Below are 27,602 nucleotides of genomic sequence, written 5' to 3'. Positions count from 1 at the left end.
GGGTCGGTGCGATTACAGCGATACCAGATTTAGATCTGGTTTTTATGATTGGCAGCTGTCACACACTAAAAAATGTTTTAGTTTTTTTTTGCAAAGACTATTTTTTGCATTGCCATATTTTGAGAGCTATCATTTTTCCATATTTTGGCAGACAGTCATGCAAGGGCTTGTTTTTTTTGCAGAACAAGATTAAGTTTTCAGAGGTACCATTTTTATTTACATTAGTCTTTTTGATCGCGTTTGATTCCACTTTTCGTTCGGCGGTTTGATGATAAAGCACAGTTGTTTTTTTTACAGTGTTCACTAATGGGCATAACTAGTGGGATAGTTTTATAGGGCAGGTCGTTCCAGACATGGCGATACCAAATGTGTACTTTTATTGTGTAGTTGCTTTTTCAGAATATCTATTTATTGGTGCAATATATTGTCCCACTAGGAGACTTTCACTTTCTGCAGGCTGATCGCAGTTATAAAGTATAGCAGTGCAGGATAACTGCTGTACATTATAACCTGTCAGTGCTGCAGACACAAGTTTACTTTGATCATGCACTGCACTTTATCAAACTAACTTGCTGGTGCCTGGTGACCAGGATGTTGTCATGACATCGGGTCATGGTGGCAATGATCGGGACCCATGATCGGGACCCAGCGCTGACGGCACGGGGTCTGTGATTTAAAAGCACAGGGGCTTTGGTCCCTCTGCTTGCTAAATGCTGCAATCGCAGCATTTAGGGGGGGTCAAAGTGCCGGGAGTGGTGCGGGCACTGTTCCTGGCACAGAGTGCTGGGTGTCAGCTGTCAGAATCAATGGACACCTGGCGGGCGTGATCGCCATGGCGTAATAATATGCACCTGGTCCATAAGGCCCAGGGCACAGGTACGTATTATTACGGACAATGTCAGAGAGGGGTTAAAATACTTGAAGAAGTCATGTTGCCTTACACTGAAGAGGATATGCCCTTGAAATGGGCGTTTCAACAAGACTACAACCCTAAACACACCTGTAAACAAGCAAAATTTTGGTTCCAGTCCCATAAAATTGACGTTATGGAGTGGTCAGCCCAATCCTCGGACCTTAATCCAATAAAACACTTGTGGGGCGACATCAAAAATGGCGTTTGAGGCAAAGCCAACAAATGCCCAAAAATTGTGGGATGTAGTCAAAGCATCCTGGGCTGGAATAACAGTTGACAAGTGCCAGAAGTTGGTTGACGCTATTCATTATAGATGTGAAGCAGTTCTAAAAAACTGTGGGTATACAACTAAATATTAGGTTAGTGATTCACAGGAATGCTAAATCCCCCCCAAAAATAAATAAATAATATAAAAAAAAAAAAAGATGTGAGTTTGTAAAGACAAATACAGACACTGCAATTTTTTAGAACAGCCCAATGTTCACTTTTTATTATTTTCTGTAAAGTAGTTAAAAATTATACACATTTCTCTTCTTGTTTTGAATTAGAAAACAGTGTGCAATGTTCCCAATGCATGGAAAAAAGTAGTATAAGGCTGTATGCCCACGATGCATTTAAGCGTTTCCGCAGCGGCAAAAACGCTGCAGAAACGCTTAAAAAACGCATGGTAGAAGGCCTGCCATGTTCCCCAATGATAATCCTCATGTGCTGTGCACATGCTGCGGAAATTTCCGCTGCGGATTATCATTGCGGAAAAAAACGCAGCACTACCAATTATTTTGCAGAAGCGCTGTGCTTTCGCTGCCATTGACTTGCATTAGACCGCATGGATTACGCTTCACTAGATAAGCACATGCGGAATCCATGCGTTCAATGTGTGGATGGTACCCAGGTCTAGAGGAGAGGAGAGACTCCTCCGGACCCGGGTACCATAGAAAACTGTAAAAAAAAAAAAAAAAAAATGTTGGCAGATCGCGATGGACTGGAGGACCTGCGCTGACGTCATAGTCAAGTGACGGATCACGCGACGCTGACGTCGGCAGGTCCTTCAGTGTACCGCTGCCGGCAGCCAGGACGGAGCAAAGCTAGACTCCAAGGGGGCCATCGTAAGGCAAGTATAGATTGTCCCTGGCAGGAAAAACGCATGTACAATCCGCATGCGTTTTTTCTGCCAGGGAAATGCAGAAACGCTCAGGAAAAATCGGAAGCATTTCTGCATCGTGGGCACATAGCCTTAAGATTCTGTGAGTAACTAATTTTTTGAACATTGCTGTAAATGGAACACTACAATAACCAGCAAGCCAGCTACTAACTACTCAGTATGCAGTGAAGTTCCATGAAGTACATTTTAAATCAACAGATCTTGGAATAAAAGAGAAGTTCTGCAATTGGATGTATTAAAAAAAATGTTCCTGTGCTGAGATAATCTTATAAATGTGCCCCTGCTGTGTACTGTGTAATGGCCGTGTCTGACCGTACAGGAACATGGTCTGATCATACCACATCTCCTGGGCAGAGATGGACTAAAGAGTATACAGACATTACAGAAGGGGATCGCAGCAATTTATTTTTGTGAGGCAAAACATTTCCCTGCCTGTTTTTAAACAATATTTTACCTCACAGAAAAAAAATCAGCTGTGATCCCCTGCTGTAATGTCTGTATACTCTTTTGCTTCCTCACCTGCCCAGGAGATGTGGTATGATCAGACCATGTTCCTGCACGGTCAGACACAGCCATTACACAGTACACAGCAGGGGCACATTTATAAGATTATCTCAGCACAGGAACATTTTATTTCGATACATCCAATTGTGGGAATTATTATTAATCCAAGAACTATTGATTAAAATTAATTTTGTTTGTGAAAGAACCCCTTTAAAGATACTGAATAATTTGTGCAAGCTTTTAAACAGCTGATGCGGAGAGTTAAACCATTATCGGTTCAATAGTGATGGTGTCAATAGGCCAACAATACTCTGATTATGGAAAACCCCATTACCGTTCTAAAGCCCCCCCCAAATGTTCAGCTGATAGCCCTCCCTACCAAGGTCCCCCATACACAGGAGTGGTCTGCCAAACACTATGGCGATTACGAAAAAGACACAGCCAGACTCCTCTGGGCATCAGACAGGCCATAGGAAATCCAATGTGCCCGATTTTTCTCTCACCTGACATGTCCACCCAATGTTAGCGTAATGTGTATGGGGGTTTCAAATGTGACAAGGTATAGAATGTGGCGTCAGGTGCACGTTATGCAGGCTGATTAAGAAGCATAGGTATCCTCTTTGCCATCATATAACAGCACAGAGATTTCATCAGACGATGATTCCACTAGCACAGCACTTTACAGGCGGCAACAAGGAAGCAGCAGTCACAAGATGATCTAACAAGGCACTAGACGTTCTGAAGAAAAACGGCAAGTCTGATCCTTCAAAGACTTAAAGTAAGTAATTCAACTGAAAATGACTCAGACAATACATTATATAAGGAATAGATCCATCAGTAGGTGAGCTGAAGACTTTACTACTACGTATGTGACTGTTCAGACAATATTGAACGCCGCATCGACTCCGATGTAAATCACAATTTCTGCAGATTGCACTCTTTACTGAGATTTACAGAGAATCCTAAAGTCACAGTTATAAGAATGTACATTCATATGTACAATAAGCAAAAGAAGACCGTTTAATAGGCGAACTATGTAAATCTATTCATGGAATCGGCATTACAGGCAATTTGGGGAACCAGGCATTGACAGATTGTTCTAGAAAGGAAATTATTGCGTTTGTATCCCTAAAACAAATTATTTTTTTAAATATGCATTTTTAGGACCACAAGATGCAATTTTAGTAAAATAAAAAAATCAGGTAACAGGAGCCAAGACTAACAGGACTGTTTTGCACCACTTACAGTGCACTTTTGTTTCTAAAGTGGCAAAATTTCCTTAGGGCTACTGCTAAAGCTCCCCAAATGTCCCGGAGACTCTCATAATCAAGCCAACAACCTTTTTTTGCTTTATATTCCTTTCTTGTCCGACAGTGCCAGAAAGTGAGGAATATATATATATTTATATGTATATCTAATCTGGGGTCAGTACACAGAGGGGACTGGTCTGGGGTCTGTACAAACTTTTTTATAAAGAACATAACATATTATAAACTTTCTTTGCACGGATAATTAAACATACATTAATACCACAAAAAGACCAGAGGTTGACTAAACATACATTGATAACCAGGCTCCTAGGTCAGAATACAAAGGCAGGCATTAAACTAAAGTAACAGGATTAAGATCACCTCTGTGGCTGTTGTCTTAGGCACTCTAACAGTAAAGGATTATTTTAATGGATTAAAACTCAGACAAAAAAAAAAAAAAAGTGTCATCTCTCAGATATGCGGCAAACAGCAGAAAGTCAAAATCATTCCTCTGGTTTATGCTGGATATGTATACATACACCTAGCACGCCCCCTTGAGTTCTGAAGTGGTAGCACATGCCCCAAAGCTATACTTTTGCCACACAGCTGTTTTTATCTGTGTATGCATTTACACCCAGCAGACCGGTGGTGTCTGAAACAAGCATGGAAAATGCCCTTCCTTGTGGCTTTCTGCAACCGAACCTCCTGAATAGCTGCAGTCAGCTACAGGTTTTGTACTGCATGTACAGTGCAGGGTTAGATGGCCCTCTACAGGCACTGCATGTAAGTAGTAGTACGTGGCATTATAGATACACCAATTAGAAATTCTGCAAATACGGGTCAAACTTTGATCTAGCAATGTATCAAACATTTTATTATACAATGCTGTTTTTCAATAAGACCTTCATTTTTTATGAATGAAAAAAAAATATCAGCGAGGGAAAAATAAAAATGATACTTGACGAAAGTTATCCAATTTTTATTTTAACCCTTTAGTTACCACCAATACAACATAAAACAAACCTGAGAGATAAGTTCATAGCATCATCCCCTCCACCCCCGACAGGTGAAAACCAGGGCTGTGGAGTCGGTAAGCCAAACCTCCGACTCCTCCATTTCCATAACCCCGATTCCCTCATACACGGCTCGTGTAAGTGATAAATTTACTGTAGCATAGATTCATCTCAGCTAAAAGTCTAGACCCTTAGATCAGGAATTGGACAGACATTTATAGGACATTTCATAACTTTCCCAAATTCTTAGGAAAAAATATTCCCCACAAACTACATTGAACTACTGTACCCAATTTATTATATATTTTAGGAGTCGGGCTCCATTTTTTGGAGTCTGTATAAAATGGACCCCAACTTAGACTCCACAGCCCTGGTGAAAACACACCATTACAGCTGACGTCCTGCGGCATCAGTCACGATCAGTTTTGGCACAGACCATGGCCTTTATAACCCTTTAGATGCTGCTGTCAATGGTGACTAGGGCATCTAGAAGGTTAACAATGTGGGTCTCCCTATTTAACCCCATCGGCACCCTGAGATCCTGATTTTGTGGTTCTGATGGTTGCCATGGAAATTCACAGCCAACTATCAGACTTAACGTCAGCCGGCTATAGGGGCCTGTTCAGAAGTTATGAGCCTTTAGGTGGTAAAAATAATTCTTTCCTGTCATGCCACTTTGCATTAATTCCTGAAAAGCATCTAAAGGGTTAATAATCTACCTGACAGCAGTTTTGAATAGGTTGAGGGGCGCTGCTTTTATAATGGGGCCACTTTTGGGTGTTTTCCAGCATATAGGTACCCCCAAAGACACTTCAAAACTGAATAAGGCCCTAAAATATAAGCATTGTAAATTTCCTTGAAAAAAATTAATGCTACAATTTTAAAGCTTCTAACATCCTAACAAAATAAAAGAACATTTTATAGATGGTTCTAGTACTGTGTGGTCTGCCTGCCTGGATTAAAAAGGGATACCGTAAATACTAAAGTATAAGCAGAGTTTTTCAGCACATTTTTTTGTGCTGAAAAAGCCCCCCTTGGCTTATACTCGGATATATACATATTCCGGTGGTGGACAGCGGGTGGGTGGGTGTGTGTGTGTGGGGGGGGGGGGGGGTGTCGCAGCGGTGGAGGAGCGGGCGCACGCAGTAGCCGGCTGTTGCAGCTACCACATGCGCCCAATACTAAAGTGAAATGAATATTCCCTCTTCTCCACTCCCATGGGCGTGGAGAAGAATGAATATTCATTCTCTTTAGTAGCGGGCACAGAGGACAGTGCCCGCTACTAAAGAGAATGCATATTCACCTCTTCTCCACACACAGTCCCGGTGTGGAGAGGTATGACTATGCCGGCAGCTCACATCAGCATCTGAGAGCGCATGCACGGCTCAGATGCTGACATGAGCTGCTGCAGCAGAACAGGACGCAGAGCTGGAGAAGAGGTGAGGAAGGAAGGAGAGTATAAGTCTTTATTTTTTGTGTGTGCAGTGATGGGGCCATACATCCCAGGATTGAGGGGGGAGGGGGGGGTGAGGAGGCCATGCATACCAAGATTTGGGGGAGATGAGGAGGCCATGCATACCAAGATTTGGGGGAGATGAGGAGCCAATGCATAACAGGATTGGGGGGGTGATGAGGGGGCCATGCATACCAGGAATGGAGGAGGAGGGAGCAATACTTACTAGGATGGGAGAATTTACCAGTAGCTGCTGCATTTCCCTCCCTAGGCTTATACTCGAGTCAATAAGTTTTCCCAGTTTTTTTGTGGTAAGACTAGGTACCTCGGCTTATGCAGTAATCATTGAATGTTTGAAAATTGCTAATTTTTAGAGGTGTCAAATTTCTGATACCTTTATAAACACAAAAACATACTGCCCTAAATTTACCATTATCATAAAATATAACGAGTCACTAAAAAAAAAAATAAAAAAAAAATAAAAAAAACTCAACTCAAAAATCATTGGGATATGCTGAAACATTCCAGAGTTATTACAACAAAGTGACACGTCCAATTCGAAAGATTTGGCCTGGTCACTAACTTAACTATAAAACTTTAATTACATTTTGCTGCTTTTTGCAGGAACAAGAAATGGATACCACAAGAAATCCTTCTATCTCATGGACGATACATTTAAAAGAGAAAATGGATAATTATACGGCGCATACTGAAAACACCCCGTTAATGGACAATTCGACCAAGTGCACTATGGATGAATCCTTACTCAATTATGCCCTCATGTTTTTCTACTCTATAATTTTTATTGTTGGACTGCTGGGCAATGGTTTGGCATTGTATGTGTTTTTATGTATTCACAGCAAAAGAAACTCTGTACAAGTGTACCTGCTAAACGCTGCCATCGCCGATCTGCTCTTGATTGTTTGCCTTCCATTTCGGATAATGTATCATTTTTCAAAAGAGTGGAAAATGGGCATAGTCTTCTGCAAGGTTGTTGGCAACCTGTTTTACATGAACATGTACATAAGTATTGTGCTGTTGGGTCTCATCAGCATGGACCGTTACGTGAAAGTGAAGAAATCTCAGCGAGGGCAAAGTGTGTCGAAAAGGAAATGTAGTATCCAGATCTGCTGCTGCCTGTGGGTGGGCACTATTCTCTCTGGGACACTGCTCATTGCGACACAATCATTCGAAAAACCGTCTGACACCAACGAGTGCTTCCAATATACAGACCGGAAAAACAAAATTTGGCAAGCGGTATTTAATTACTTTGTCGTGTTAGTCTTTTGGATTGTTTTTGTAATGCTGATATTATCCTATGTAAAGATTGGAAAAAACCTTCAGCGGATCTCTAGGGAGCGAGCGTATTTCCCAAGTGCTGGGAGGTACAATGCTACGGCATACAAGTCATTCTTTGTGCTCTTCATCTTCACAGCCTGCTTTGTGCCTTATCACACATTTAGGATTGTGTATATAGCAACTCAACTGCAAACACTCCCTTGTTATTGGGTGGCTATAGTTCACAAAACCAACGAAGTCACCCTAATGCTGTCTGCCTGTAACAGCTGTCTGGACCCCATCATGTACTTCTTACTGTCCAATAGCGTCCGGAGAACAGTGAGACAGCTTCTCTGCAGAGCCAGCCGAGACGGCAGCAAGAGTGAGAGCAACACCTCCGATCTTCATCCTGGACATACGCTACCTGACAGTACCACCAACATGCAATCACAGACTCCTACTCCATTAAATAGAAGACGAATCAAAATGACTGTAAGTGAGAATATCGAATGGCACAAGCATCAAAGACTATAGACACCACTGGCACTGGGGAAACGTGGTGAGGGGGTAAAGGATTTTTACACATTAGAGCCAAAGTTTTATCAGTAACCACCAAGTCTCAGTCTAATCTTTATTCCTTAAGTCAATCATTCCTTTTTGACAAATATGCCTTTTGAAACCTACTCTTAGTTTCACATTGTGCTTTTGTATGTGTCCCCCCCCCCCCCCCACACACACACAAATACATAGCAAATGTGATGTCTACATGACCCAGATGTGCTCATGTATCAGCACGGTTTCATCTTTGAAGAGATTTCCGCTTAATGGGTTTTCTATGCCCTCCCTGTGAACATAGATGCTTTCCCCACTCTGCAATATTCTACGTAAAACCTTTCCCCCACTTTACTGCCATCGTCAAACAAGGAAATGAGAAAAAAAAAAAAAAGTCATTGCAGAAGAGATCCAATGCATTTTCTATACATTTTGCAGAGCAGCTAGCTAGATGAAAAACGAATACACAGCGCAACAGCAAAATGGTATGAGACCTTAAATACAAAATTTTGCAGTTTTCTAAATAATTTTTAAAGTAGCAAATTAAACAAAGAATTCAGTGCAAGATTGTACATATAGTTTACATCAAGGAAAAAAAAAAAAAGTTATTTAAACACAGTAAAGTGGTTTATGCACACTAATTAAGAAGTTAGTGGCCGCAAGAGCCCTACGGTGCCACTAAATGATGCCATAGAAAAAAACAAACAAATCAAATCTCAAAATCAGTCACAGTGTATATAACTAAACTATTTAGTGACTGCAAAGGATACACAGTATTTTATTAAAAATTGACATAAGATGCTGTAATGAAAATAAACTAAAATTAAGCAAAGTATGAGCTGTAAAATTAACATTTATCAGTTGTGCAATTTCTACCATTTAGAGAAAATTCCACTTTAATTTTTACTGACAGATACACAGCACGGACAGTACATAAACTTTGTAATACATTGAGGGGGAGTGGGAATTTATCATTCCACTTAAGTTTTAAAGCCATAAAATTTAGCACAAGGTGTACTTGCAAAGAAAAACTAAAATTAAAAAAAAACAAAAAACGCAAGAGCACCTTTCCCCTTTTTGTGCCAGTCTGAAAACATTTAACACCTTCACCACATCCTTTGTAAACGTAAGACGCAAGTCGGAACCGGGTGTGTGGAGCGGACTCACAAGGTCCACCCCATTCCCAGCAGGTGATGTGTTACAGCCAGGACCTGCTCCTAGGACCTCCTCCCGCGATTGTTAATCTGCTAAATGGTGGGGTCAATTTCTGACAGTGACATTTAACATGTGCCGGCATGGGAACGAGTCATTCCATGTGCCCATTGGCGCGACTGAAGTGATCGCAGGGCGCAGATGGATTGCTATGACAGCTGGGAGGCTATTGAAGACCTCCGTGCTGGTTATTACGGAGCTCCTTTGAAACGCTGCCTGTGGCTGGACGTCAAAGAAGACCGTGATTACTGCTATATACAGCGATGATGTGGCATCACTATATATATAGCTCAAGTGATCAGACGATTGCAGCTTCAGTCCATAAAGGGGCTAAACAAAGGGGCTAAACATAAAGGGGCTAAACATAAAGGGGCTAAACATAAAAAGTTCAAATCACACCCCCCCCACCCCCTCATTAAAGTGGTTTTCCTACGCAAGCTGCCACATACCTACAACCCTAACTCCTGAAATCTTAAAAGTAGAATGAAGCAGTATAAAATAAAACCTAGCCTGGGTTGCAAGGGATACACTGAAACTGGTCAGATTGTTTCACTACCACTATACTCATCTGATATTGAAGCAAAGCCATCTCGGCTCGCGACCAAGCTGTTGGCCCAAATTACTGATTAACAGGAGTGCGGCATTTGCAAGTAAAAAGCCTGGAGAGCCGCGTGCTCCTAAAGTGCTATGTTGATACAACCCCTTTAACAACACTGTCCCCACTATTCTAGTAATAAAATCCATCCCAGGATCCTCACCTCATGTACCCATCAGTGCTTTCCTCCCTTCCTTACACAGCCTCCCAATCAGTGTTCAATAGTCAGTCATCCCCAGTAGTTATTACCAGCAACCTTACCAGCTCCCTGCCAACAACCACTGCAATCAGAAGTGGAGAGAAAATGAGCCATAACTGACAGATAAGTGTCCTGCATGAAGCCGTTCACTTGATTAAATGGCTGAAGTGATCTATTGTAAATACATTATAAAGGATGTTCATAGAAAATCGTGTCAGACAATAAGCAGTTTCAAAGGACTATGTAGGATGCTGCCGTCCAAAATATTGGGTTTCTCAGTAGTTAAAAGTCGCCCACTTGCTGAGCGAGGTGAAGAATTCTGACATTTTTAGCTTAGTAGATCTACCCTGTTAAATTTTAGAGCATCAAAATATATTGGTGCATATCAAAAAAAAAAGTATATATATATATATACACATACATACATATATACAGCATCCATTCACTAGAGAAAGTGCTAAACCACATTGTGAAAGGAAGTTCTGCAGTAACGTGCAAAGTGTAGGCTCAGCTACATGCAGAAGTATCTGGTACTGTCTCGTGCAACACAGCTCATCGCACTGCAGTTATGTCTTATGAATTCATGCGGCACAAATATCAAACACAAGTAAATGTAGGTTTTCCCATTTCTTATCTATGAAATAAAATATCATAGCTCAGTTTACACAGAAGGACTAATAATAGAACAAGGTAGTGGTGATGTACGCAGTTTCCAGAACTTTCGCTAACATACCTATCACTTTCATTCTGCCTATTAATCTAAAACAAAAAATCTACACATCTATATATACTGACTGTATGCATGTATACACACACACACACACACACACACACCTAATTATATTTAGCTAACGTGAGAGATATTCTCACTCACACACATACACTGAAATAGCAAAAAGGAAAAGTTGGCTAACTAAGTCAGTCACAGTATCAACAGACATGTTAAAATGCAAGAGACTAAATAAAAAGAATATGAATTAATTTTCAAAAAACATTTCGCCTTCAGAATAGAGTATGTGCGCCACGTACATACCATCAATGAGGTTATTAACCGTTGTTTGACAAATGTTCTTCCATGCTGAATGCACTTGGAAACACAAATCATCAAGATGCGCTGCAGGCAGCTCCCTTTGCATTTGCTGACCATCAATATCCCAGATGTGCGCTATGGGAGACAGGTCCATAGACTCTGCAGGCCGTGGTAGCACATTAATGCCAAGAAGGCTGTTCACAGAAGCAGGAGCAACATGTGGCCTGGTGTTCAAAAATGGTTCCGGAGACACTTCGAATTGATGTTGGATCCAGATTTACAACCATTGCTCCAATGTAATGCGGAGCTGTTAATGTACCCCATAAAGATGACTAGAGTGGTCCTGCTACCATACATTATGCTATCCCACATAATCCAGGGAGTAGGACCAGGATTGAAGAAAACAAAAAAAAAAAGGTATCCAGCTCCAGGGTCCGAGGAAACAGGAAAATGTTAACCCCTTAACCTTGGGTTTTTCAGTTTTCATTTTTTTGCTTTGAAAAAAAGATCGCCTCTGAGCGATCGAAACGCGTTGCTGAAAATGTCCTACTAACAGCTATTCAATTGCACCTGTATCTCAGTTTTACTTATTCATGTCTTCATTTTTGGAGGGTGTTATTTTTATGAATTTTTTTCAAATAAAAGTTGCTATTTTAAAGTTTTCCTGTTTCCTTGGATCCTGGAGCTGGATACCTTTTTGTTTTCTTTATTGTTGGCATCTGGTCAGGACGAACGTCCGTGCTCCATTCTTTGGATTGCTCAGGTGAGCTGGCTGAAACTTTTTATATACCAAGTAGGACCAGGATGACACTCTCTCAAGAAGGTCTCCAAGGGTTGTTATCCACGTGCTATCCAGAACAATCTCCGGCTATCATTGCATCTAAGAAAGTAGGATCCATCACTCAAGATGACAGACCTCCATTTAGTCTAGCTCTGCACTAGGACAGCCTTTGAGAGCAGTGGTGTGAGGTCACATCTGTAGCTGGATGTCAGTCTCATATCCCAATGTCGTGCAAACACCTTCTGATTGTGTAGTCACTGTTTGACACCTTAGGCTTGCTATGTAATGTTCCATTTCACTTGCAGTAAAGAGTGAATCAGTCGTGGAACAGTGGTACATCCCAGGAGCAATTTTTAATTTGTCCTAAGTTGATAGGCTGCTAACGGTAGCAGCCTGAGTGTCCTAAAAATACTACCATGGTCTGCAGAGTCTCCAGACTTGTATCCCATCGAGCACATCTAGGACATAAATTTGTAATTGCAAAGGGAGCTGACAGCAGCGGATTTTGACGATTTTCATGCCAAAGTGCATTCAGTGTGGCAGAAAATTCCTCAGACAACTGTTAATAACCTCATGGATAGCAGCCAAGCCATGCAAGTACATGTATTTCTTCACATGCTGCTCATCAGTGTTGAAAAAAAAAATAGAAACAAGTTATCAAAACATCTTAATATACAAGTGATACTGAATAAATGAACACATTCCATCCTGTGATTTCCAGAATTCCTCAGCTTTTCATTCTGAGTGTTGCAATCTTAACGCTGAGTGCAAAAAGATACAGAAAGTTAATTAATGCCGAGTTTAAGGACCTTCAACCAAATTTTACATGCTGAACGGGAGACAAAATAATAGTGGCTGCAGTGCGAAGTAGTTTTTGTTTCTAATTTCGCCTTTTTGTCGTGCAGATAATATTTGGCACATAATGAGCTAGCTTAAGTCCAAATGGGTGTAATTAGTTTACACTGGGGGTTTGTACTACTCCCTATATGTGCTGCTCTCTGATAACACCCACTTGGCTTAACATAACCCAACTCATCAGGTGCCAATACTTTGATTGCTAATATCAAAGCTTTAAAAAAAACAAAAAAAAAACAGTGACGTGCGTCACTAGAAAGACAGCGGGAGCTTAGGCAGATAATAAGTGGCTTAGAAATTGTAGGAGGAAGGAAGAGTTAGGGTTTATGGAGAACTGGACGGACATCGCTGTCGGCTACAGGCTCTACAGTAGGGACAGGCTGCATCTCAATGGGGAAGGTGTACCTATGATTGGGGGGAAAAATGGTCAGACGAATGGAGGAGCTTTTAAAACTAGGATCTGGGGGAGGGAGGGTATTTGTGCTAATAAGAGGACAGAGTAGACCGTGGGACAGCAGGTGTTAATGAGGATCTAGGGGGTGGCTGGGATATGCAAGGAAAGTAGGGAACTGAGTAGGAACAACAAATGTGCTAATAGTATTAAATTTCAGTTGGCAAATGCTAGAAGTTTCGCAAACAAAATGAATGAACTGGAGACTTATGTCGGTCATGGAATAAGATGTAGTGTACATTACAGAAACCTGGCTGGTGAAAGCCATGACTGGGTGACAAGCATGGAACGATAAACTACATTTAGAAAGGAGAGGAAAGATGCTACATGCAATCCGCAGCGGCCAGATGTTACAGCATAGTGGACACGGACATGTGGCGCGTCTTTCCAGACTGCACCAGATCAATTTCTCTTGAGGAGATGCTAGTCTCCGAAAGAGAAATTGTATCAGTGCAAGGTATAGGATGCGGTGAATGGTTCAATAAACACATGCTGATTCACCTGCGTGCAGGGCTTTGGACGCAGCATAAAGTATACTGCGTCCAAAGCGCTGCCAATACCGACTGTGTGCACATACCCTAATAGTATGTGGGTTGGTGGGGTTTGTGTGGCAGGGCTGCTTTTTTCACCCAGTCCACCCTGAGATGAACCAAGCAGTGGAGGTAATGTGCTGGATCTGGTTCTGTCAAATAGACCAGATACAATTTCAGGTCTACAGGTCCGGGAGCATTTGGGATGCAGCGACCATAATATGGCAAGTTTCAATGTAATATTCTATAAAACATTTTAAAAAGGAAATGCAAAAACATGGAACTTTAGGAGAGCGGATTTCAACAAATTAAGGGAAGAGCTTAATCGTGTAGACTGGGACTAATGTCATGGTAACTGGGGATACTGAACGTAAATGGGGCAGGTTTAAGGAAATACCACTAGAATCCTGTAGAAAATGTATACCATCTGATAAAATGTCCAGGAATAAAAAGAAACCATTATGGATAAGACAGTACAAAGTTTAATAAGACAAAAACAAAGGGCATTCAAAATCTTGAAGGAAGAGAATACAGAAATAGCATTTCAGGAGTATAAAGACCTAAATAAGAAATGTAAAAAAAAATCAAGCTAGCAAAATTATCTACAGAGAAACAAAGTCACCAGCCACATTAAAATAAATCCCCAAAATTTTTCTAAATACATCAATGCCAAAAAAAAAAAAACCTGATTGCATCGGCCCCTTAAAAGACACTAAACAAGATAATTACAAAGGACAAAGAAAAGGCTGAGATATTAAACAGGCACTTTTCATCCATGTTCACCAACAGTCTGTTCCAGGGATCTTTCAACAGGGCAAAAAATCAAAGTTCACCACCTGATATAACTAGTTTAACACAAAAAGAAGTACGCTCGTCTCTGGGCAAATTAAACATTGACAAATCCCCCGGCCCAGATGGTATTCATCCATGGATACTGAGGGAATTGAGCTCAGCAATTGACAAACTGCTGAATCTCATTTTCTTAGACTCTCTTGTAACAGGGGTAGTGTCACAGGATTGGAGGATAGCCGATGTGGTACCGATATTTAAGAAACGTAAGAAGGTGGATCCAGGTAACTACAGTCCGGTAAGTCTGACATCAGTAGTGTGCAAAGTTTTTGAGGGCATCATAAGAGATGACCTACAGCGTTATATTGCAGAGAATAATATAATAAATGATGATCAGCATGGATTCATGAAAAATAGGTAATGTTGGGTTTCTATGAGGAGGTAAGTGCAAATTTGGATGTTGGTAATGCGGCTGAAGTGATTTAGCTGGACTTTGCAAAGGCATTTGATACTGTACCACAGTGTAGCCTTATACTGAAGCTACAGAAGCAAGGACTTGGGGGAACTATATGTAGATGGGCAAGGAATTGGCTAACTGATAGGAAACTAAGTCAACATAAATGGTACGTTCTCTAAATGGGATATAGTCAGCAGTAGGGACCGCAGGGATCTGTGCTAGGACTAATTTATTTTTAACCTTTCTATTAAATGAACTTGGGGATGGGATTGAGAGTAAAGTGTCAGTCTTTGCTGATGACACCAAACCATGTAGGATATTAAAATCTGATCTTCACATTACGATAGTTCTGCAATATCTGGATAAGATGACTGAATGGGCAAACACTGGGCAGATGAGGTTTAATGTAGATAAATGTAGAGTAATGCACCTATGACAGAGTAATCCTATTTCTACATATACATTAAATGGGAGTATACTCAGGACTACAGAACAGGAGAAGGACTTGGGTATTCTGGTCACGAGTAAGCTGAGCAGCAGTACTCAACGTCAAGCTGCAGCTGCAAATGCAAATAAGATTTTAGGATGAATAGGCTGTATAAAAAGATAAATAAAATCCCAAAGTACTGTTGCCCCTTTATAAATCACTGGTGAGACCACATCTGGAATATAGGATTCAGTTTTGGGCTCCACATTTTAAAAAGGATATTCAGAAGTTAGAGTCGTTTCAAAGGCGGCAACTAGAATATTACAAGGGATGGAAGGCCTCTCATGATGAGAGGTTGAAAAAGTTGAGCTTGTTTAGCTTAGAAAAGCAACACCTCAGATGAGATCTCATTTACATGTATAAATATATGTGGGGTCAGTACAAAGGACTGGTACATGACTTATACCTTCCAAAGACCATACCAAGGACCAGGGGGCACTCATCACTTGGACATAATGAAGCGTGCCAGAGTTATTACCACAAAGTGACACTGGTCAGAATTGTAAAGTTTGGCCTGGTCAGGAAGATGAAAACAGGCTCGGAGATAAAGGGGTATTCTCAAGATGTCTTTTGTAGCAGCGCAGTTTCCTTACGTTCTGGTTTCTAGCAGTTTGGGCTCTCCTCGTTGAGTGACATATGGGTATGAGAAAAACTATAGTATTAGTAGAACATTAAAGCTCAGCACAACTTGACAGATGTCTAGAAGGCAGTCACTGACACTCCACAAGGTCCCAGAGTTCCGATTTTCTTCGTTTAGAAATCAAGGTCCCAGAGTCTGGAGGAAGAGTGGAGAGGCACACAATCCAGAATCTATGGGGTAGAGAATCTATGGGGTATTGTCAAGAGGAAGATGAGAGACACCAGACCCCACAATGCAGACGGGCTGAAGGCTGCCATCAAAGCAACCTGGGCTTCCATAACACCTCAGCAGTGCCACAGGCTGATTGCCTCCATGCCACGTCGCATTGATGCAAAAGGAGCGCCGACCAAGTATTGAGTGCATTTACTGAACATACACTGCTCAAAAAAAATAAAGGGAACATTTAAACAGAATATAACTCCAAGTAAATCAAACTTCTGTGAAATCAAACTGTCCACTTAGGAAGCAACACTGATTGACAATCAATTTCACATGCTGTTGTGCAAATGGAATAGACAATAGATGGAAATTATTGGCAATTATCAAGACACACAATAAAGGAGTGCTTCTGCAGGTGGGGACCACAGACCACATCTCAGTACCAATGCTTTCTGGCTGATGTTTTGGTCACTTTTGAATGTTGGTTGTGCCATCACACTCGTGGTAGCATGAGACGGACTCTACAACCCACAGAAGTTGCTCAGGTAGTGCAGCTCATCCAGGATGGCACATCAATGCGAGCTGTGGCAAGAAGGTTTGCCGTGTCTGTCAGCGTAGTGTCCAGAGGCTGGAGGCGCTACCAGAGCCCTGCAAAATTACCTCCAGCAGGCCACAAATGCGCATGTGTCTGCACAAACGGTTAGAAACCAACTCCATGAGGGTGGTATGAGGGCCCGACGTCCACAGATGGGGGTTGTGCTCACAGCCCAACACCATGCAGGACACTTGGCATTTGCCACAGAACACCAGGATTGGCAAAGTCGCCACTGGCACCCTGTGCTCTTCACAGATGAAAGCAGGTTCACACTGAGCACATGTGACAGACATGACAGAGTCTGGAGACGCCGTGGAGAGTGATCTGCTGTCTGCAACATCCTTCAGCATGACCGGTTTGGCAGTGGGTCAGTAATAGTGTGGGGTGGCATTTCTTTGGAGGGCCGTACAGCCCTCCATGTGCTCGCCAGAGGTAGCCTGACTGCCATTAGGTACTGAGATGAGATCCTCAGACCCCTTGTGAGACCATATGCTGGTGCGGTTGGCCCTGGGTTACTCCTAATGCAGGACAATGCCAGACCTCATGTGGCTGGAGTGTGTCAGCAGTTCCTGCAAGATGAAGGCATTGAAGCTATGGACTGGCCCGCCCGTTCCCCAGACCTGAATCCGATTGAGCACATCCGGGACATCATGTCTCGCTCCATCCATCATATTTGGACTTGTTTTAAAGGACATTACATCAAAGATAGATCAGCCTGTAGTGTGTTTTTCCACTTTAATTTTGGGGATGACTCCAAATCTAGGCCTCCATTAGTTAATAAATTTGATTTCCATTGATGATTTTTGTGTGATTTTGTTGTCAGCACATTCAACTTTGAACAGAACAAAGTATTCAATGAGAATATTTCATTCATTCAGATCTAGGATGTGTTATTGAAGTGTTCCCTTTATTTTTTTGAGCAGTGTACATTTCAGTAGGCCAACATTTCGGATTTTAAAAACATATTTCAAGCTGTTGTTATAAAGTATTCCAATTTACTGAGATAATAACTTGTGTGTTTTCATTGGCTGTAATCCATCATCAGCAACATTAACAGAAATAAACACTTGGCATAGATCACTCAGTTTGTAATGACTCTATAATGAGTTTCACTTTTTGTATTGATGAACTTTAATAAATTAACTTTTTGATGATATTCTAATTTAGTGAGATGCACCTGTAGATAACAGGGAACAAGCTCATAGCTAAGGACAAGGAGAGCAGAGCTGAGCCAAGATTAGACCTGCTCTGAAAGCGGATGGCTGGTGATATTACAAAGAGGAAGGACGTGAACAATTAATTGTTGCATAGAAATGGAAATTAGCAAAAAAAATATTTTTGGCCAGGACATATAATTGAGGAAGGGCGGGGGGGGGGGGTAACCACACACAAAAAGAAAAGTACTATTTAATGGATTTTAAACATATTCAATAGTTTCTTTTAGTCATAACTGGGTGAAGGTGAAAAAATAATTGTAAAGATAGGCCACCCTAGGAGAAACCCAGAAAAAAAATAAACAAGCTTCGAGAGCAAGGATAATTATAAAATATAGTCACCCTATCATATCCCTAACAGGACCATGCCTTACCGCGGAGGTTCACACCCTAATATCGCAACTGGTGCCCGAGCTCAACAAAGACTGGTTCTTATGTGCCCTAACAGGCCCTGTAAAAAAACACAATTTGGAAATAAGACAAAACAGACAAAATCCAATTGGGATCTCACAGATGGATAAAAGCATTTGCTAGTCAGATGTCCTGTAACCAAACTGTCAAAAGCAACTGCTCATCAGATGTTCCGTGCAAAGCAATGTAGACTTCGATAACAAGAAACTAACTATGAGACTGAACACATTGATGAAAGCAATAGTCAGATGTTCTGTGACCAAACATTGCTGGACAGAGGTGGCTGGCATCTTAAGAGTTAAACAGTTGGTCCGAAATACAAAGTAATTTTCATCCTAAATCTTTATTTCTGATATACTTGAGTTATAAACTCCCTACCAATCCTCCAACTACACTTTTTTTTACCATTTGCTTTTTTGATGATGCTTTGTTAGAGAAGTAGAAGAGTAGTAAAGTAGAAGAAAATGTTGGATACCAAATGGACCTAAAATGAACTCAGAACTGCTATAAATGCTTTGGAGAAAAAAAAAACTGTTAAGAAATTAGACATTGGAAATAGCTTTCCCAGTAAATCTGTCAGTCTAGGCGCCAGCCTTCATCATAGTTAAAAATAAAACCCTATCTACAATTCCGAGGAACTGCTCTTCTGATAAATATACTTTATTCCGTTTTAGGAGTTATTGCTACAGTGTTATCAGTTATAGGCTATATATTCTGTGGAATTTAGAGGAGACTTTAGTTAAACTAGCTACAAGAAAGATGGTTTTAAGAGGACCTTAATCTTCACAGACTCCAGGGGACAGATGGGAAATTTAGTAAGAACCCCTAAAATAAAATCCAAGTTTCATGAGGAAACCTTTTGGACAGATAAGGGTTTAGAGATTTAAAAAAAAAAAAAAAAAAAAAAAAAAAAAAAACACACAACACCTTGCCATCTAAAGGATTATAGGCCAGATTATAATTAAAACAAGGCAACCAAGGATGAGAGTTCAAAGTCTTTTCTGAAGATATTCCAATATGAAACTTAAAAGATGTTTGCCATATTCATAAAACCCCTCTCCCAAGGCCTATTGAAAAAAAAAAAAAAAACAACACACACGTTAAACCCGGGGAAGGAGAGTAAAGCGCTGAATCTCCGCTGCTGCTGCCGTCATGTTGCCAGTGCTGCAGCCAAGTGACATCAACTTCCGCCCTAATAGGCCGCAAGAGTCGCTGAGCTCAATGATTGTCTGCAGCACTGCAGGCATTAACAGACCACCGGCAGAGGCTTGGTGCTGGTCCTGGGGAGGGCGAGTAAAACAAAAACAAAACAAAAAATAGGGTATAATCACCCTATCCCCAGGCTTTAAAAACAGAGAAACAGAAACTTCACCCAAATGTTACTTTTCTAGATAGCTGGGAAATTGAATCATCATCAAGAAAACCATCTCCCCCAAGATCTTTCTTTGAAATTTCAGACTGTTAATTGTAGGTTGGGTATTTGTAGATAAAATGACTGAATCTTGATTTAGGAGGACCTGTAGTTCTGAAAAAACCCAAAAGATCAGGGATTGAGAGAATTCTTGTACAGGAGAACAAAGTCCTTCTTGGCTAGAAGTAGGCAATACAAATCACCCTCACCTGAACATCTTGGATCCTCCTCAGAAGAGCCAGGATTAGAAAATTTGGAGTAAATGGAAAAGCTAAAATGAAAGTTCCATTTTAGGAAAGTTACTGCTTTGGCAAACTCTTTTGTACCCAAAAAGCAGAATTTTAGTTTCGAGTTTGCTTTATTTGTAAACGGATCCATCCCAAGTAACGTCCATAAGGCAAACCTGGACCTGGCATTTCATCACACTGCGAAATTTTTACACTTTAAGTCCATTTGCATGGTAAAATGAACAGTGGTATTCAAAACACAAGTCATCTGCATAAAAAGAAAAAGCTCTCATACGGCTATGTTGGTAAAAAAAAAATCTGCCTGGTAAAGGGTTTAACACGTAGGGATTATCTATCTATCTATCTATCTATCTATCTATCTATCTATCTATCTATCTATCTATCTATCTATCTATCTATCTATCTATCTATCTATCTATCTATCTATCTATCTATCTATCTATCTATCTTTGACTACCAGTCAAATGTTTTCTTCCAATGTAAAGCCTAACTAAAAGTCCGAACTAGAGATGGGCAGATCTAGCCGCAGAACTCTGTCCAACAGTCAGGTCAGTGATCTTTGGTAGTGGGAGGGTAAGCTTTAGAATCTGTTACTTTCTGGCTGCTGCAATGCCATTATTGCCACCTGACACAGATAACATAGCCCCAGACCGATTAAAAGATGCGCCGGGGACCCCAGAAAGTCAGATTCATGAGCCTCCTGTTCAGCCAGAGACTACTGATCTGGCTGATGGACAGAGTCCCACTAATCAGCCCATTTCTAGTCAAACTTTTCTGGGGAACAACAACCACCATTTTAAAAATACCACTTCACCGGGTTTTTATATTATTTCTCCACCATAATAGTATCACTAATATATGTTCCAAGCATGCAGTAGAATACTTTCCAGCCTGCCTTCTGCTGTTCTGGACATCTGCTAGTTGTGACAAGCCAGATAGCAAGCCATTTCTGAATGAGAGTCTATAAGAGCAAGAATGAGGCTCTCAGACTTGCGTTGAGAGCTTGTGACAGTTTGCGATGACTTCCTTTCAGTTCAGAGATGTGGTCACAAGATGGTGACAAGACGGCGGATCAGGACTGAAGAGCAACCGGTAAGAGCAGAAGATGGTGGCCATATAATATGATAATTGCAATATATTAAGAGGATAAAAACACCAAGGTTACTTACCGGTAGCTGGTTTTTCCTGAGCCCATGACAGCACACCTTGAGAGACAGGATCCGCCCCACCAAGGACAGGAAACCGTCTGAAATAAAAGGGCGGCACCTCTCCCTCGCTTCAGTTGTTTACAGAGCATTGAGAGGACCTCCCTAAACAGGTAAGGCATATAACCAACACCCACAATATACATATACACACCACCCAAAACAGTGCACACCAGGGTGTGAGAAACATAGAAAAAATAGGGGGGGGGGGGGGGGGGGGACACCTACGGGTGCTGTCATGGGCTCAGGAAAAACCGGCTACCGGTAAGTAACCTTGGTGTTTTCCCTAGGGAGGGACCACCGCCTGAAGTACCCTTCTCCCAAAGGTGAGATCAGAAGAGGACAGATCCAACAGATAGTGCTTAAAGAAGGTGGATGGTGTACACCAAGTAGCAGCCCTACATATCTGCTCGATCGAGACGTCTGCCCTCTCTGCCCAGGAGGTTGCGATGGCTCTGGTGGAATGAGCCCTCACATTGTCCGGGGCTGGAACCCCTGTGGACGTATAGGCTAAGCAAATGGCCTCCCTAAGCCACCTAGAGATGGTACCCTTGGACACCCCGTGACCTTTCCTACTCCCTTGAAAGGCCAGGAACAAGGAATAGTCCTTCCTCCACAGACTAGTCATGTGAATGTACTGTAGCAGGGACCTCCTAACATCTAGGCTATGGAACCCGACTTCCCCTGGATTCTTGGGATTGCTGCAGAACGATGGTAGCACAATCTCCTGACTACGGTGAAATCTAGATACCACCTTGGGAAGGTATGCTGGATCTGGCCGCAAGGTGACCCTATCCTCAAAGATTTGTAAGGAGGATTAACCGAGAGGGCCTTCAGATCACCCACCCTACGGTCTGACGTTAAGGCCACTAGGAGGATGGTCTTGAGGGTGAGAATCTTTGGAGAGACCTCGTGTAGGGGTTCGAACGGTTCGCTGGTAAGAGCGTTCAAGACTAAATTCAGGTCCCAAGGAGGAACTCCCATGGACCTAAAAGGTCCTGCTCTGGCACAGGACTTGATAAACCTCGAGATCCACGTATTCCCAGCCAGATTACAATTATAGAGTGCCCCCAAAGCTGAAACCTGAACCTTAAGAGTCCCTGTAGCTAGACCCAGGTCCCACCCCTTTTGTAGAAATTCCAGGATCCCTCTTATCGGAGGTCTGCTCGATAACGGGACATCTATAAACTCTAGGAATTTACCCCAAACCCTGCTATAAATCTTAGTTGTAACTGGTTTTCTGCTCCCCAATAAAGTAGAAACTAAGCCTGGTGAAAACCCCTTGCTACTCAATAGTGAACTCTCAAATTCCATGCCGAAAGATGGAACCCCCTGGCCTGGCCATGGAATACTGGTCCCTGCATGAGAAGGTCCGGCCTTTCTGGTACAATCCAGGGATCCGACACAGACATTAGCCGAAGCAGAGAGAACCAAGGCCTCTTGGGCCAAAATGGGGCCATCAGAATCACCCTGGCGCCTTCCTCCTGGATCTTCCTCACCACTACTGGAATCATCACTAATGATGGAAAGGCATAGGCCTTCCTGAACCCCCAAGGAATCTGGAGGGCATCTACGGCATGGGGATTCTCTGCCGGATTTAGGGAGCAAAATCTCTGCACCTTCCTGTTTGCCCTTGTGGCGAATAGGTCTATGTCTGGCTGCCCCCATAACTGGACAATCTGGTGGAAGACCTCCAGGTTTAACCCCCACTCCCCCCTGTCTTGGGGTATGGCGGCTTAGAAAATCTGCTTTCACATTTTCTACCCCCTTTATGTGAAGGGCGCTGAGGGATGGGAGGTTTCGCTCTGCTAGACGAAGGATCCTGTCTGCCACCACCATCAGAGGGCGTGACCTTGTCCCCCCCTGGTGATTCACATGGGCTACTGCTGTCCGGTTGTCTGACCTGACCTGGACATGGTGACCTTGGATGTGAGGGAGGAAGCCCTTGAGGGATCTTTCTACTGCCCAAAGCTCCTTTATGTTTGAGGATGCCCCCCTCTCGTGGTAAGCCCAGTGACCCTGTATTGAGAGTTCAGCCAGATGACTCCCCCCCCCCCCATCCGGAACTGCTTGCGTCGGTCGTAATTATCCGATCTACTGGTCTGGACCACTGAACGCCTGCGGTCAGATTTCCCCTGACTGTCCACCACGAAAGGGAATCTACTACTTCTGGGGAGAGAGAGAGCCTGCCTTCTGAATGCCCGTTGCAGGACCTCTGTGCTGACAGGACCTCCCACTGAAGCAGTCTCATATGCCCCTGAGACCACATTACTGCTGGGAGACAGGCCATCATAGAACCCAGGAGGGACATTGCCTCTCTCAGACATCCCTGGAGCTTGAACGGCCTTCGAGACTAACGAAATCAACCTGCAGATTTTGTCCTCTGGGAGGAAGCAGGCTTGGCGATGAGAGTCTAGGATTAGACCCAGAAAGGTCTGAGTCCTGGAGGGGGTTATTCTTGATTTTTGGAAATTCACTAACCACCCCAGCTGATGCAACACTTCTGTGACCTCTAGGAGCTGACTGGAGCAGTGGACTTCTGATTTCCCTATTATCAAGAAGTCGTCTAAATATGGCACCATCACTACGTTCTTGATCCGTAGAAAGGCTGTCACTTCTGCTATTAGTTTCGTAAATATTCTCAGGGCAATATAGAGGCCAAAGGGTAGGGCAGCAAACTGAAAATGCCTCAGCTCCCCCTGAATAGACAGGGCTACTCTCAGATATTTCTGATACTCCAGATGGATTGGGACGTGATAATATGCGTCCTTCAAGTCTATTACAGCCATAAAGCAGTTGTGATGCAAGAGCTTCACTGCCGAGCTTACTGACTCCATCTTGAAAGTCTGGTTTTCTACTACTTGGTTCAGACTCCTGAGGTTGATGATGGTCCTTAAGGACCCATTTGTTTTTGTTTTTTTTTATCATGAATAGTGGGGAATAGAACCCCTTCCCTCTCTGTGGTGTTGGTACTTCGAGAAGGACCCGCTTCCCTACTAACTCTAATACCTCTGTTTCCAGGGCTAACTGTTCTTCCTGGACCTTCCGTAGGGGGGGGGGGGGTAACCACAAAGGTCCGACAGGGGGTCTGGCTGAACCGGATCTTCAGGCCCCCACTGATAATTTTTAGAATCCAAACCGCCTCCCAAACTGGAAAAAAGTGGGAAAGCCTTCCACCCACTTCCAGCCTGGAGTCATTGGGAGGATCTCTTTGAACTTGAGGATGGTCCCCCAAACATGTAGCCCGACTCCTTTTTGGTCTTAGCTTCCCATCTCCTTTAGTCTCCCAGAGGACGACCCCGATTAAATTTCCTCCTCCGAAAACTAAATCTTTTTGATTCCCCCGAAAATCCCGGGAACCCTTTGCTTTTATCGCCTGCTTTTTCTAACAGGTCTTCTAATTCTTGGCCAAAAGGAGTCTACCGTCACACGGGAGGGAGCACAGCTTCTGTTTTGAAGGTAGGTCGCCTGGGCAACCTTTGAGCCACAAGGCCCGCCAGGCTGCGTTAGATAGTCCCGCTGCCCTAGCTGAAAGCCTGACCGAGTCTGCTGAAGAGTCGGCCAGGAAGGCCGATGCTGCTTGCATTAGAGGTAGATCCGCAAGAATTGCCTCTCTGGAAACCTTTTTATCTTTAAACTGGTCTTCCAGCTGTTGGAGCCACACCATCAAGGATCTCGCCACACAGGTGCCAGCCATCGCTGGTTTTAGGCCTCCTGCCGCCACCTCCCACGTGTGGCGCAGGAAGGAGTCGGTTCTTTTATCCAGGGCGTCTTTTAGGACGCCAGAGTCCTCCAAGGGCAGGGAAGATTTTTTCGATGACCTTGCTACAGTCCAGTCTACCTTGGGGATCTTATCCCAAGGTCCCGCGTCCTTCTCTTCGAAGGGGTACTTTCTTTTAGAGAAGGAGGGTAAAGCTCCTGATCTCTCTGGTCTCCTCCACTCCCGGTCAATTTGGCCCTGAATCTTACTGTTAACCGGAAATGAGCGTCTTTTTCTCTCCCAAGCCCGCAAACATGATGTCCTCCCGGGATTTGGATGCTCTCTCTTCCTCCAGACCCATGGTTGATCTTACTGCTCTAACCAGCCTGTCTGTATTCTCAATGGGGAAGCAGGGTCTACCGCACCCCGATGAGGAAGAGGACGACGAATCCCACTGCTCCTCGGACTGGGAGGAATCAGAGACTGAGGAAACCTCTCTAAGGGGTCTTTTCTTCCCTCTAAGGAACCCTTTCAGGGACCCCTGAACTTCTGCGTGCACTATGGACTTCAAATTTGCAGCGAAATCCCAGGAATTCTCAGTTATTGTTTTGGTCACACAGCCCTGGCAAAGTGGTTTCTGCCACTCTACAGAGAGGGAAGCTTGGAAAAGGGCACACATCCTATGCTTTTGCTTGGCACTACACTTCTTAGGCTCCTAAAAAAAAAGGAAGCACATAAGAGACTTCCCGTTACTAACCAGTGACATTCACGAAGCTCACTCATCCCCGGAGGTCACAAATGGGTACCAGATTCGGAGGCTGTCGCGGAACCGATGATTCCATTCTGGATGGTCCCGAGGCACTTGAAGCCTTACTCCTGCGGCTGCCACTACGATTACTCGAGCGGCTGTCGGTATGCGATGCATCCCTCTGCTTTTTCCGTTGCTGGGGGGGGGGGGCAAGCTGTTGCTCCTGGTTAGCCATGTTTCAGAAGTGTACCACGCTTCCAGGATAGCCCCCCCCCCCCTTAAAAATAGGGCCATCCAGCCTCCTTCGGTTCGTGGACTCTCCCCCTTCCCCAGGCCGGAGCTCTATCGAAAAAAAACCTCCGGCCTGGAACACTCAGATGGGCGCCGCCATCTTGGATCGGGCGCGTCACACCCGGAAGCGCTGCCGCACGGCAGGGGGAGGACGGCGCCGCTGTCTCCGGGAGGACAGAGATTGCCTCACCGCGTACGCCCCGCTTGGCGCAGAAACCCCAGGGCCGAAGCTGCGGACAGCGCTTCTGGGATACTGAACCCGGTGCACAGGCCAGTGCCCACTCTTCCACACCGGGACAGCCCCAGGTAAGTCTTTTCTTCCTGAGACAGGTTCCCATCAAGGACAGGAAACCAACTGAAGCGAGGGAGAGGTGCCGCCCTTTTATTTCAGACTGTTTCTTGTCCTTGGTGGATCCTCTCTCTCAAGGTGTGCTGTCATGGGGGAGGGGAAAACTTTGATGGGAGGAGTGCTTCTTTAGAAGGGAGTTTGTCAGCACAGAATGCCTGTTTAATCCAAGTACAGGCCATAGGGCACTCTTGGTGTGGCCAAATATTTAAGTGCACCTTCCCTCCTACCCGTTTTTCATCCATCTCTGCTCTAATCTATCTAGGTAAAGCAAGATCCATCAAAGAAGAAGGAGGGGTGGGGGCTCTGGAGATAGAGGAAAATCATGTAGCTTGGAATGTGCACTTAAATGTTCAACCATGCCAAACAATCCGATCAAATTTTGGAAATTAGTCGAGATGAGCAATAAAAAACTAAGGGCCGATTCACTCCGAATGGTGCTGCACACATGAGTGTTAAAGGAGACCCCGCTTAAGCGCATCTTGCAACAGCCAGGCGCCTCTGGCAGAAATGTTACTCCAGTCAGACTGAAGAACATTTCTAGCATCATTTACGCTAAATGGAGAATGTGGTTAAATTTATACATTTATAAATATTTTGTGTCATTTCAAGTTTGTTTTTACACGCCAGGAACCAGGCCATGTTTTTCTCCCCTATATGAGCAGACGTTTGTACTATAATTTTTCAAAATACTTGAGAGGTCATAGAAATCCAGAAGAAGGTACCTGAAATTGAAAGGGTCAGATAACTGGTAACCTGGATGGAAGTTAAAAGAAGTGGGTGATCCATTCTTCAAGTATTTTGGAGGGTGCTCAATACTAAGTTAATGGGAAGACTTAAAAAGACAACTGGAAGATGAGCAATTTTTTCTTTCCAAGCAAAAAACTGAGACACTAGTTGTTAAAAAAATAAATAAATAAATAAAAACTTCATATAAACTTTGGAGGATGCCACATTAACTTTTGGTGGTATAGTTCAATTAGCAGAGGTCTCCTCCTCAAAAGGATTATTTGGATTTACACCGCCAAAGACAAAAAAAATTCCTTCAGGCATTAGTTTCACTCCAAGGAAAGCCAAGGATGTGTTGTAGAGACTCCTTTTTAGCCGAAGGTTTCCAGTCCTT

The 27,602-nt window shown here is 43.2% G+C and overlaps 2 protein-coding genes across 13 annotated transcripts in view; one reads left to right on the top strand and one right to left on the bottom strand.

Moving 5' to 3' along the window:
• Positions 1-27,602, bottom strand: part of CASK (calcium/calmodulin dependent serine protein kinase) — a 350,915-nt gene that overhangs the window by 176,203 nt on the left and 147,110 nt on the right. The window lies entirely within an intron of this gene.
• GPR34 (G protein-coupled receptor 34) lies at positions 3,236-11,489 on the top strand. Its single transcript, XM_073667248.1, has 2 exons — positions 3,236-3,357; positions 6,920-11,489. The coding sequence occupies exon 2, from the start codon at positions 6,929-6,931 to the stop codon at positions 8,105-8,107; it is 1,179 nt and encodes a 392-aa protein (XP_073523349.1). The 5' UTR covers positions 3,236-3,357; positions 6,920-6,928; the 3' UTR covers positions 8,108-11,489.

Source organism: Phyllobates terribilis, unplaced genomic scaffold (assembly GCF_046119375.1).
Source record: "Phyllobates terribilis strain yellow unplaced genomic scaffold, ASM4611937v1 Scaffold_2__4_contigs__length_985480577, whole genome shotgun sequence".
Classification (NCBI taxonomy): Eukaryota; Metazoa; Chordata; class Amphibia; order Anura; family Dendrobatidae; genus Phyllobates; species Phyllobates terribilis.
Note: the sequence above shows the minus strand (reverse complement) of the source record. Positions and strands in the feature narration are given on the sequence as shown.

What these genes read in the sequence shown, in the direction of transcription:
- GPR34 (XM_073667248.1), top strand. Translation starts at nt 6,929, where the DNA reads ATGGATACCACAAGAAATCCTTCTATCTCATGGACGATACATTTAAAA.